The 12,896-nt window shown below is 35.6% G+C and overlaps 1 protein-coding gene across 4 annotated transcripts; it reads left to right on the forward strand.

Annotated features, from left to right (window-relative positions):
- Nucleotides 1–7,420: 7,420 nt before the first annotated feature.
- LOC110779446 (UDP-N-acetylglucosamine transporter UGNT1-like) lies at nt 7,421–12,385 on the forward strand. 4 transcript variants are annotated; one of them, XR_008931142.1, is made up of 8 exons: nt 7,426–7,825; nt 8,726–8,779; nt 9,235–9,337; nt 10,248–10,378; nt 10,463–10,507; nt 10,620–10,717; nt 11,114–11,234; nt 11,976–12,385. XR_008931142.1 is itself a non-coding variant. In XM_056840851.1 (7 exons), the coding sequence occupies exons 3-7, from the start codon at nt 10,174–10,176 to the stop codon at nt 11,987–11,989; spliced, it is 483 nt and encodes a 160-aa protein (XP_056696829.1). In that variant the 5' UTR covers nt 7,424–7,825; nt 8,726–8,779; nt 9,235–10,173; the 3' UTR covers nt 11,990–12,385. The 4 variants fall into 4 exon arrangements, 3 of the variants coding, with proteins under 3 accessions (XP_056696830.1, XP_056696828.1, XP_056696829.1); XM_056840851.1 differs by having other exon boundaries at nt 7,424–7,825; nt 9,235–10,378; XM_056840850.1 differs by having other exon boundaries at nt 7,422–7,825; nt 9,235–10,507.
- The last annotated feature ends 511 nt before the right edge of the window (nt 12,386–12,896 follow it).

The following is a 12,896-nucleotide window of genomic DNA, read 5'->3' on the forward strand; positions in this document are numbered from 1 at the left end:
CCATGGCGAAACTTAGTACATACTGGGTATTAAGATCTATTTACAAAGATCTTATGATATTGTTTTGGATTAAGTAATGGCATTTACTAAATCAAACACAAAAGACTCCATTGGAGATATCCGACCCATATGAATAAATCTAAGTAAAGGATGTTTGAACTATGTATAAGCATTTACTAAGTTAAACATCAAAGAGTCTAAATGAGATTCTTAACCTATATTATATGTCAAAGAATTTAGCTGAATTTAGTATCTACTGAAACTAGATAAGCTAAAGTTACATGAATAGAATTCAATTGGGAAATATTCTGCAAAAGAATTTATCATGTATGATATAATATGAGGATCGCCAAAAACGTATCGTATGACTTTAGGCATGACGAACATATACCAATCTCTATTGATCTAAGTAAAGATCAACTAGATTGAGATCAAAAATACTTATGGTACTTGAAAAGGTACATAGGAATAGTTCTTGATTCAAGGAAATAAGGATATGCTAAATATTGATGCTGCACGCATAAACACTGGCAAAGGATCAAGCAAGACCCTTTGGAGTTAACCATTGACAAGGACGAGCTATAGAGCATTGTGTTTTGAAAATGGCAACATGGATTGGAGACCATGAGTTGTTGCGTGGGAAATTAGAATAATAATTTCTATGTTCTAAGATATAGTTGGAGAATCTTCCACATATCTATGAACTGCCTGGATAGGTAAATCCAAACAAAGCATCACTAGCAACCTATACAGTTGAAGTAAAAGTAATTATTGCCTAAGAAGCAATAAAACAGGGTTGTTTAAAGTTCTTCACTGAACTTGGGTAGATCACCTATCTGCTGGCTTGATGGTTCTTCATTGAAAAATGCGTAGAACCACTCTTGAAGCAAGAAAAACGTCTGCTAACTTGATGGTTCTTCATTGCAAAATGAGTAAAACCACCATCGAAGTAAGAAAGACTAGATCACATAATAAACAAACTCGAAAAGATCTTATCATCATATCTCGAAGAACATTCGATGAAAAGGATATTAAGATTGGCAAAGCATGATAACTAAACCTATGCAACAAGTGAGAAGCAACACTCACGTTGTAGCACTGGAAATCAAGCATAGCTTTGAATTCCATGAATTGTTTTAGAAGATGGGTTTGAGGCCCATGGTTGTAAAACATTGGGGTTGAACATTTATCATATATGAAATGTGTTTTCATATTCCATTTAATCTTGGTTTAGTATTAAATGATGAGTCCCTTCAATTTGACAATATATTCAAGATAGACTGTCAGGACCAGTCCTGTGACTAAGAAATGTCTATCAAGTGAACTTGAATGTCAAAGGTTGAAAATGGTCCCTAATCGGAGTTTTCTATAAAATTGGACGCATAGAAAACGTTAGACGATTAGAATGCAAGATGACTAGTAGTTCTGTTTCTTGAACTATGTGGACATGGCAATGTCATAATCATTTGCATAGATACTTACTTTGGGAAGACTAGTATCGGACAAGACCTATGAAACTTTACTGTAAGAGATGAAAATCTGTCATGAGTAAATTTCATTAAATTATTAGACACTAAATCCTCAATACCTGAGTGATTTGAGATTACTTGTTTGAGAACTGGTTGCTTTGACGTTGACCAACCGTCGCACCGTAAAAGGAGGCTATAAAGGCAACGCTCAGGTAATCACCTATCAAACGAAGTCTAATCTCAAGATCGCAAGATTGGGATTGTCCTCCCATAAATCGGGATGAGATGCTTAAAAGTTGTACAAGGCCACTCGGAGAGCTAGAAACTGTGAAATGCATGGCCGTGCTCGGATGAATCATAGGCTATGATTATCTGTTTATTTGATCAGTTGAACTCTGAAACCGAGGAACACCTCTGGACATAATAAGGATGACAACTCTTACCTTATGTTCAAGAGCAAGCATCGAGCGACAAAGGAATTAGGAAATGCACACTTGTCCCTAAGGACAAGTGGGAGACTGAAGGAAATAATGCCCTTGGTCCAAGTATGCATTCTATGTTAAGTCTAATAAATGCGGTTCAGTATTAATTAACAAGTTAATAATTCAGTGAGATCAAGTGAGCTGAATGCCTAGCTAGAGGCCGCTTCAGTTCAAGTGGAATTAATGATATTAATCCACAGCTTACTCTTGACTGAACCCGTAGGGTCACACAAATAGTACGTAAACGGATCAAGTATTTAATGGCATTAAATACTCCATCTATGAATATTCGGAACCGACGGATCTTGGTTTCAGTGGGAGCTAAGATCGTCACAGGCAAGAAATGAATACTCCGGAAACGATGATATTGCCGGAAACGGAAATATGGATCGTATCGGAAATATAAATATTATCCAAGTCGTAGATGTTGCCGGAAACGGAAACATGGTACGTATCGGAAAATATTATCGGAAATGGAAATATTGCCAGAATCGGAAATATTGCCGGAAACGGAAATATTGTCAGAATCGGAAATATTACCGGAATCGGAAAATAATTCCGGAAAAGGAAATATTAAATATTTGTTCGAAACGGAAATTAATTCCGGAATCGGAAATATTAAATATTGTTCGTATCGGAAATGAATTCCGGAATCAGAAAATTTAATCGGAAGCGCATCGTACGAATAAGCATCGGACGAGGCCTGCCGGACGAGGCCCAGCACGAAGCCAGGCCATCGCCCAGCAAGCCAAGCGCGCCGCACAAAAAGCCACGCCAGGCCCAGCGCAAGGCCAGGCCCAGCAGGCTGCGCAGCGCGCACAGCGCGCACAGCACGCGCAGCGCGCAGCGCGCGCGGGCGCTGCGTGGGCTGCTGCTCGCGCGCACGCATGGGGCCCATCGTGGCTGCCGTGCGTGTGTGTGCAAGTGTTTGTGTTCGTGCACGTTTCCTAAAACATGCAGAGTTCGGTTAATGATTAAATTCCTAATTCTATTTGATAAATTAATTAAATCAGAGTTCTTGTAGGATTCTAGGTTTAATTAATTTGTATCTGAATAGGATTTCGATTCCCTTTCCATACCCCTATAAATATGAGGCTAGGGCTCACAATTTATAACAAGTTTCAAAGTATTCAAAAGTGAGTTTTTTGAGAGAAAATTAAAACACACATCGTGCTCATAAAAGTGCCGAAATTTTCTAGTACCTTAAGGGCGATTCTAGTTGGTCAATCTTAAGGCGGATCCGGACGTGCTGTGGACTATCTACGGAGGGACGACACTTGGAGTCCTAAAGACTTGTTCTTGTTCGGTTCGGGCGCAGCTAGGGAGGGCACACAACAAAGAGTATGCATCTAAATTATGCTATATGATTATGTGTAAATAATATGTTGTCCTGGGTTAATGGTTGTTTCCGCATGATCTATGTAATGTCATATGTATCATAACCTATCAATATCTAGTAGTAAACTGTGTAGAAAAATCTAGATGTGTAATGAAAAATGAAGTATGATGTATCTAGAAATATCTTAGACATGTGATGTTTAATAGACAAGTGTAGAAAAACCTAGAAACTAGTATACACCAACTATAAATAGGTCGTATGTGCCTAAGTTGAGAGGCGAGCCTAATCAAGAGAGCTCCCCCAAAATATGAGGGGTAGAAACAAGTGTTCTACCAAAGCAAATAGTGTTGTACAATTCTTATTAATGTAATCAATGATGAAAATACAATTTTGTTATATTATTCGGGCCCATTAAAACTTCCGCGTGCGTCCTCAAATTTCTATCACGTCGTTCTTTGTTGTTTCTGGAAGCCGTTTATCCTACTGCTGCACACCGCCGTCGTGGATGGCTCATCTCCTCTCCTGCGCGCACCGCCTCAGTTGTTCTGCACACCGCACCTACGCGCACCACGTATAACCACAGTCAATTTTGTTAATTAACCACCATTTATTTTGTCAATGATGTTCAAGCATGTTGTTACAGTGGTTGTGTGCTGCTATTCTTGCAAATTCATGACTAGAAAATCATTAATTACTTTTGTGTTAATCCCGAGCTACGCAGTGTTAATGGATGTTGACCCTAAAGTTTTGATGATGACAAAGCAAACTCCTGACAATTGGTTAAGTTATGTTGCATAATAGGTTTCGAGATCCTTAAAGGGATAATGCTATGTTAAGGAGATCCTGAGTTGGATAAACTAAGCAACGTGGAATATAAGCAAGTAATTGATCCATGTCAGACACTACATTGAAGATATAATCATTAAGCAAGTTTACAAAGGCGAGATCCTTAGGCGAGTTCCTAAGGCGAGATCCTCATATATTATGTGGATCCTCGATGTTCCAGAGAAGGAACAAATTGGGAAGACTTCGAGTGAAGCTTCTAAAGGTGCAATATGAAGACTACAACATATGAGTTTATGTTTAGGATTTATGTAAGTATTTAATATTGTTTATACGTAATTTGGAACAAAAGGAACCTAAGTATTTTGGTGCGTTTTAAATTGAGATATATTAACTGTAATTATAAAAGAGTTTTAAGTTGGAAAATATTTGTTAATAAATAAAATGAATTTAACTAATAAATGTAAACATAGGATTATGTTTTCATTCTCCTTGTTTCTCAAGCAAAAGATTTTCTATGATCCTTAAAACTCACCCACGTATTTCTGTTTAAACGTGCAAGTAGTGTTTTGATTTGGTCTCCCTGTTTCTCTCCAACTATGCCCATGTTACTGAGCAGTAACAGTTAGTGGGTAGTTGAGGAGAACATGGATATCCAACCTTAAGTAAAACTCCTCTATAAAAGGAGAAGAGTTTTGGCTTTCCAAAACACAACTGATTTCTACAAAATCTATCTTAAAGAGCGTAAACGTTTTACAAGAATCAGTTTGCAAAATAGAGTGTTCCTTGAGTTCCTTATTACTATAAGCTTTATTATGTACTAGAATCTATCTATCATATTGTATTTTGAGTCTAAGGGTTGAGTGATCCTTGAGTGACTTAGAGTTAAGTCAAAGAGAGAAAGAGCGACTAAGAGTTTAGTCAAAGAGAGAAAGAGCGGCTTAGAGTTAAGTCAAAGAGAAAAGGAGCGACTTAGAGTTAAGTCAAAGAGAGAAAGAGTAGCACAGTAATCGAAGGGGATTGCTGTGGGGAACTCGTGTTCGAGAGGAACTCGAGTTAAAGAGTGTATTTGTAATAGAGTTATTGCATTAATACAAAAGAGTAGTGAGGTTCTTCTTGATTAGGGTCAAGAAGGTTCCTCCATTTTATATCTTTCTTCGCTCATTATTCTCAGTCTCTTTATTGTTTAAATTCCGCAAGAAACTTACTCAAGTTCCCAAGAAACAATCTAACCCACATATTATAATTTTGCACATTTACTCAATCACCTAATCAAATAACTAAGTTGCCCAACACTCTAGAACAGAGTTTTAAAATTCAAAACTCTCATACCAAAAAAAAAAAAAATTGTCGGACCAAGGGTGAGCTTGAGGCGGGTGTAGATTTCAAGGTGGGTGAAGGAGCGAGATGAGTTTTATTTTGTGCCCGCGAGGGTGGGATCGAGATTGTGTTTGAGATGAGGATGAGTACCACGGGTATAAAGATAAATGGTTTGTTAAGTATTAAGTGGATATGATTATTGAAGTAAATGATGGATGCAAATGACTTTAATTTTTGACTCGGGTGATGAACATGGTGAAAATAATTTTATATACGTACCCTTTGTGTATTTTTTTTTCTTAAATAAAATAAGAGACTGAATGAAGCCATAACATATCTATCAAATAATAATTTTAGTTAGAAGAACATCTATAAACACTATTGATGACAGTTGTCAATAACTATAATTTAATTTTCATTCAAAATTAATCTAAACCGTGCATCACGAGTATTATATATATTGTCAAACAGCTTGTTGTTTCTTTGCATTCCAGTTGCAATAAATAGACTCAGCAACAGCGCGCCATCAGCTAAATCTTGCTCGTAAGAGTTTTCCTCTTAGCAACCTTGATTGCGTATTGCGTTTGCCACTTCCCCATCCATGCCACAAACAGAGCTAGAATACTTGAACAAATCCAGAATTCTTCCCCGTCCATCCACCTGTATCCCCTCACTCTATCATGTAGCGTTACACTTACATCCATCTGATTTGTACCAAAGAGCTCATACCAAACCTGTTTTTACCGTGAAATAAACCATACCTAAATTAAAATCATAAAGCCAGATCAATCAATTTAATTAATTGGACTTCCCTTAAGAAATTCTCCCTTTTGTTGTTGTTGTTGTTGTTGTTGTTGTTGTTGTTTTCCCTTCTTCTTCCTCATCTTTTTGTCAAGTGTAAGAGTTAATTTGCTCTGAACAGAAGTCTCGACCTCACATACCCTTTCTTTTTTAAAATCTTGCATTTCAATTTCGCAGATCCTTTTGTTTGTATGAATATCATACCAACAAAATCTTGTGTTCTCACCTAAAACATTCCTAGACTCGGCCAACAATAATCTGGTCCCATCCTTTGAAAGAGTGATTAGTTTAACTCTCTTAGAATCACTCTGAATAGTTAACAGTTTAGTCCAACAAGATTGCATTTCTTCCACAACGACACCATGCTTCTTCTTCTTCTTCTTCTTCTTCTTCTTCTTCTTCAATAACCATATCTCTATATAATCATTACCTCTCTGAAACCATGAACTCAAGCATCCATCTAATACGTCCAAACATAAATTAGCACAATAACTATAAGTTTTCATCTCAGCATCCTGCCATTGAAGCAAGGAAAACTTCTCTGAAGAAAGATCAAAATGCAAAATATTGTTGGTGTACGAACTTTCTCCAGTAAGAAATCCAGTGACAACCCAATGCAAAGCATTATTAACAAAGACACAGTAACGAGAACAACAATATGCACTTATGAAGGTCAATAATGGAGGAGAGACAAAACGATGGCGGGTGATGGCTCCTTGGAGGCAGCGGCGATGGCGGCTAACCTTCGATTTCATCCTTTCAGGTTTAATCTCAAGCTTCTCTCTCCAATTTTTCATTTCAGTGATTGATTCGTAATATGGTTTTAGGGTTTTACTTCAATTCAATACAACTTCTTGCAGAATTTTCAATTGAATCCCCCATCAATTAGAATTTGTGTTGTTGTGGGTAATGTCTAATTGGGATTTTGTTAATTAGGGTTCTTGCTTATTGAAATTCATCGTTATTATGGTTGGATTTGGGATTTTCAATTGTATCCCTGACCAATTAGAGTAACATTTCTTGCTGTTTGTTTAGGATTGAAATTAGTATGATGGGTTTTGATTATAATTAAGGAAAATAATTAAAATCAGAGAGCTGTTAGTAGCATCCTATGCTCTATTATATAAGCCAACTCCTGAGGTCGTTTTTATAAATTAACTTTTCGTGTCCCCCATTAAATTTACAGAAATACCCTCCTCATCTTTATGTAGCTCATTCAACATTTCAACCCCGTGCAAATCAGAGGAGCGTTACTTAAGAGAGAGAAAACCGAGGAGCGTTACATTGATTCAAGCATTCCTCATTTCCTCCGCGTATTCCTCCCGTTTTCTCTCTCCTTCGATCTTCTTCATCTTCCTCAAATCCTCTCCTTCCTCAATCCTCTCCTCGATCTTCTTCATCTTCTGCAACATGGGTTTTAGAGTTTCTAGGAAATTTTTTCATTGGAGGAGAGAGATTCAAATAAGAAACTTTCGTGATAAATAATCAAATTTAGGGGTTTAGGGAAGGGGATTCGATTATAGATAAGAACAAATTGAAGGTCGATAATGGAGGAGAGAGAAAACGATGGCGGGTGATGGCTCCTTGAAGGCGGCGGCGATGGCGGCTCACCTTCGATTTCATCCTTTCAGGTTTAATCTCAAGCTTCTCTCTCCACTTTTTCATTTCAGTGATTGATTCGTAATATGGTTTTAGGGTTTTACTTCAATTCAATTCAACTTCTTGCAGAATTTTCAATTGAATCCCCCATCAATTAGAATTTGTGTTGTTGTGGGTAATGTCTAATTGGGGTTTTGTTAATTAGGGTTCTTGCTTATTGAAATTCATCGTTATTATGGTTGGCTTTGGGATTTTCAATTGTATCCCTGACCAATTAGAGTCACATTTCTTGCTGTTTGTTCAGGATTGAAATTAGTATGATGGGTTTTGATTATAATTAAGGAAAATAATTAAAATCAGAGAGCTATTAGTAGCATCCTATGAGATGAAACTGGGTGATTCTTAAAACAGGAGCAATATAACTACTGCTGGTGAGATCACTTTTCTTGGTTTTGTTTTTGTTAATGAATTGGTTTGTTTTGGTGAAATAAATTCTTAAATTGGAGATTAAATATATTTCGAAATTAGGGTTTTAATTTTTTAGGGGAAATCTAAATTAGGGATTTAGAAAAGGGCTGAATGATCAATTACAGGATGAAGAGATTTTGGGGTGGTTTTGTGTTCGGCGACATAATTAACGGCGACTCAGCTAGGGTTTCTGAGTCGGGTTATTGCCCCGTCGCTTCGATTACTGGTGCATTTGGGTTTCCTGATTTCATTTGTAAACTTCACCTACCTCCATTACCCTTCCAATCTTAATTTAATTTTTAATTAGATTTGAATTTTCTGATTGATTAATTCAAATAAAAGGGTGATTCAGATTAATTCAACCCTGTTTTTTCGTCGACCTGAAGGTTTCTCGTCATTCCATAATCTTTTTCTCTCCTTCTCGAATTTCTGTGATTTTTATTAACTTTGTTTTTGTTGTACAGATGATCCTGGTTCCTCACAGCTTTCGCCAAAGCGGCAAAAAGCTTCCAAACTGGGTATTTTCTCTTCTTCTATTTCTTTTCTGAAGCTTTTGTTTTTTTGAAGGTTCAATTTTAGTTGGAGTTTTTATTTATTTATTTTATAAATGGGGAAAAGAGAAGAATCAAAGCCAGGTACACGGGAGAAAGGTGCATCAAGTTGAGTATTTTACAGTCTATCTTGATTGGAGAAAGTTTTGGGTATCATTTGAAAATAAGATTATTTTAAATATTCTTGAACATAATTTTCCATATTTGTTTTTCCATTGGTGTATAATTTTGGATGGATATCATTTGATGGATATTAGTAAATTCTTGATTTGCTTTGAATTTCTTAGATTTTATTAACACTAAAATGAGCTATTGACTATCCTTTCATTGCGGGTTTGTTAGATTTTATTAACAATTGAGCTATTGACTATCCATGTGAAGTGTTTAGATTTCTGGGTATTTAGTGTTGAAATTTGGTGCAGGATGGTTTCTTAGTGCATACTTCCTTGGAGGATATAGTGCTAAATTTTGGTGCAGGATGGCTTCTTAGTGCATACTGCTAAATTTTGGGCCTTGGGTATACCGGTAAGTCCGTTTTTTACCTATGTGATTTTGTTAGAATATTTGTGATGAGTTTTGAACCTATTTGTTCTGATATAGCATTGTTGGTGTAGGTGTTAGGTGTTGGTGTTAGGTGGCCATATTTGTTCTAACTCATTTAGATTTTTTCCTTGAAATTTTGAATTGCTCATGGATTGAAAGTTTTATCGTTTCTGCAAATTCTTGAAGTTAATCTTTTCTAAAATCTATTTTTTGTAAAATTAATCAGATGTATTTAGTAAAAGTTGAATTTTTATCTCAAATTTAAATGTTTCGGTGATTGCATTTAATCATTGTCTTTAATTTTTCTTTCAAATTATTCATTTTTCTATATTTTTCCATTTTTGTTTACTTGGCCGAAGAGGAAATACTTAGATAAGCTTTTGTTGTACCTCATTCATTTTCTATAAAATTACTCCGTATTTGTGAAATTGAATTTCAAATTTGCATACTTGGTTCAGAATTGTTAATTAGGTTTTACAATTTCACTGTTCAATTCCTTAATCAGTTATTAGAGTCTGATTATTGAAAGTTTGAAATATGTTTAATAAACTTTGTTTGATGAAATTGAATTACTGATCTTTGAAATATGTTTAATAAACTTTGTTTGATGAAATTGAATTACTGATCCTCTATTGTAACAAAATCACATAGCAAAGATATACATCCTCTATTTGTTGGAAGGTAAAAGCGTTTTTACAAGTCACACATTGTGTTGCTCCTTTTTTCATAAAGTACTTAGCTGCCTGACTAACTATTTTTAGAAACTTTGGTAATTGTGTAACCTGCATGGAGTGTGATTTTGTAGTATCTGCGATTCTATGGAGACAATGATTTTCCTTCTCTTTTCTGAAGTGGTTTGCTGTCACATAACTTTTTTGTCTTATTATTTCAGCGTAGGATTAATTGTTCTTGGTGCATTCATTGCTGGTGCCCGAGATCTGTCTTTTGATGCTTACGGTTATGGAATTGTATTTCTGGCCAATATTACTACGGCTATATGCCTTGCAACTATTGCTCGAATTGGTGATACATCATTGTTCTCATTCATTTGCCTTATATTCTATATGATTTCTTATATTAATGCTTATATAACCATTTTTCTCCCAGGAAAGTTCAGTGGCCTTAATAGTTTTGAACTTATGTGGTGTAATGGTGAGATTGCAGATCTGTTACAAAAAAAATGCACTTAAGACTCACTACCTTACTACACAATGTATCAGTTCTTTACTTATGGTACCTTTTTCTCTATATTTTTTTATATTAGGTATTCTTTGTGGACCAATATTGCTGTTTTGGACTTATGTGAGAGGTGACATGGATCTCACCTTCAACTTTCCGTACTTGCTATCACCTGGTTTTCTGGTACTTCATAATCCCTTGATTTTTCTGATGCTCATAATTTTGACATGCTTCACTGGCGGTCTAGGGGGGGCCTACCTGGGCCTCAGCCCACCCCATTCCGAGTAGTAATTGTTTCTCTTAAACATAGAACACAAAGACCATGTAGCTGAGTTGGTTTTGTTCTAAGCAATAAGTTGTACATCTTTCCGAGCACCATTGAGTCTTCTAAACCCCATGCTTGGGATTGGCTGCAAACATAGACAACTCTTCCTACTCGAAAATTCTCTGAAATGTAGTTATCTGCTCTTTTTAGTTGAGCTAAAATTCTCTGAAATGTCAAGCTATCATTTTGTTAATTTTTTAGGTTTTTTTTTTTCAGTTGTTAGCTTTTGAATAACGTTTCATCTATAATTGCAGTTTGTAGCTCACATGCCCTGGCGTCAAATGACATACAAGTTTTTGAAAACCATTATTGACGATCTCTTTGCCTTTGTAATCAACATGCCCACACTTCACCGGCTTTTAGTTTTCCGTGATGGTAATACTAATTTAACACTCCTGAACATCTTCGTTTTGCTTGATTATTTAAGTTGCACCCCCTTGAAACAAAATTTGGGAGTTCTTGAATTCTTGATCATTTATTCTTGGAGGGAAAAATTGGAAAACAACACACTTTCTGATTTTCAAAGCCAGAGAATGTTCTAAAACCTGTTTGCAAGCTCAAAATGTTTACATGGCTATTGTTTCAAGATAGAATTAAAACTTCCACTTCCCCTTTAACTTTCTACAAGATTTGTTCAAACTATTATAGTTTTGTTTGTTTTTCTACACCTTAGCAATCAAATTGAGTCAGATGGAGTAGTATTACAGCATTGGAGATGATGATTGTGATTGTATTGTGTTTATGGTTGATTTTAACTTGCTTCGATTTCTACATATTTCATATTTTTTGTATATGTTTATCAAAGATGGAAATACCCAGTTGACAAAAAGCGGGTGAATGAGTTCGGTTTTGGTGGTGAGGACGACAGTTAGTCTTCCGAGGCCATTGAAGGGACAAAGAAGGGATTTTAACTTCCATATTTTGAATTACTCAATATTACAAATTTGCCTCTCATCAGAACAGGCTAGCTGATTTCTTTGAACGCCAATATAACCACATTTATATACTTAGTTTTGTTGGGTTCAGTTTTATGACAGATGTGCTGAAATTAAGGCTTTAACTCTTTAAGCCTCATAGTTCATATTTTAATCATCCTTTATCTTTTGGTGATTGCAGAGTGTTCATCTTAAAGCCGCGTAATTATTGCTGCGTGTGACTCTTCTGTGTTACAACTTCAATTTTGCCGTGTGTATTGATTTATTTTCCGGTGGATTAGGTTGATTTCAGATCTGTAAGCTGTTGTAATTAGGGTTTTCCATTGTTGGATATGCATATCGAGGATTTTGAAGCAGAAGAGGTGTTGGCAGGTGCAATGTTTCCGTTAGTGTTCAAATGGTTCGTTCACAATTGTTGGACATTTCACACCTGTTAAACATTTTCCATTTTTGAATTCGATTTGTTGGAACAATTGCGAACATTTTCCACTTTCAGTGATGTAGTTTTGATTTTTCGTTGTGATATATTAGTTGTAAAAACTCAATTTTAAGTTTTTTTTAATAATTTTGCACACATCGTGGCGGGTTGAAGGACGTCCAACTTTAAGCTTTTATATAATCACGCACGCATCGCGTGCATATAAGACTAGTATATATATATTAGATTAGGAATTTTAATATACTTGTAAAAGTACCCCGCCTTGTTTTTTTTTTGAAGGAATTTTTTTTTCCAGTCTTTTACATCCTAAACTCTTTTCTTGAAATGGATTCTAGATCCTAGCTAACTACTCCATAGCATACGGAGTAGTATTTATGCCATGAACAGTTTATAATATGAAATAAAGGAAAATTGACATAAATAATCCCAACTTTCACACATCTTCTAAAAATAATTTCAGCTTTGGATTATTTTAGAATAATCCAAACTTAAGGGTTACCTTCTAAAAATAATCCGAAGTTTTTTTTTTCTTGTCATTACTAATCTATATTGGGTCTATTGTACATAGGCAAATTGATAGTTTGGATTATTTTAAGAAGATATATCCGAAAGGTGGTATTATTACAAAATAATCCAAAGTTGAATTTATTTTGAGAACATGAG

This window comes from Spinacia oleracea, chromosome 3 (assembly GCF_020520425.1).
Source record: "Spinacia oleracea cultivar Varoflay chromosome 3, BTI_SOV_V1, whole genome shotgun sequence".
Lineage (NCBI taxonomy): Eukaryota > Viridiplantae > Streptophyta > Magnoliopsida > Caryophyllales > Amaranthaceae > Spinacia > Spinacia oleracea.

What these genes read in the sequence shown, in the direction of transcription:
- LOC110779446 (XM_056840850.1), top strand. Translation starts at nt 10,174, where the DNA reads ATGGAGACAATGATTTTCCTTCTCTTTTCTGAAGTGGTTTGCTGTCAC. An exon ending in TGAACTTATGTGGTGTAATG is followed by an intron (nt 10,508 to 10,619) that starts GTGAGATTGCAG and finishes TTTTTATATTAG; the next exon opens with GTATTCTTTGTGGACCAATA. An exon ending in TGCTATCACCTGGTTTTCTG is followed by an intron (nt 10,718 to 11,113) that starts GTACTTCATAAT and finishes CTATAATTGCAG; the next exon opens with TTTGTAGCTCACATGCCCTG.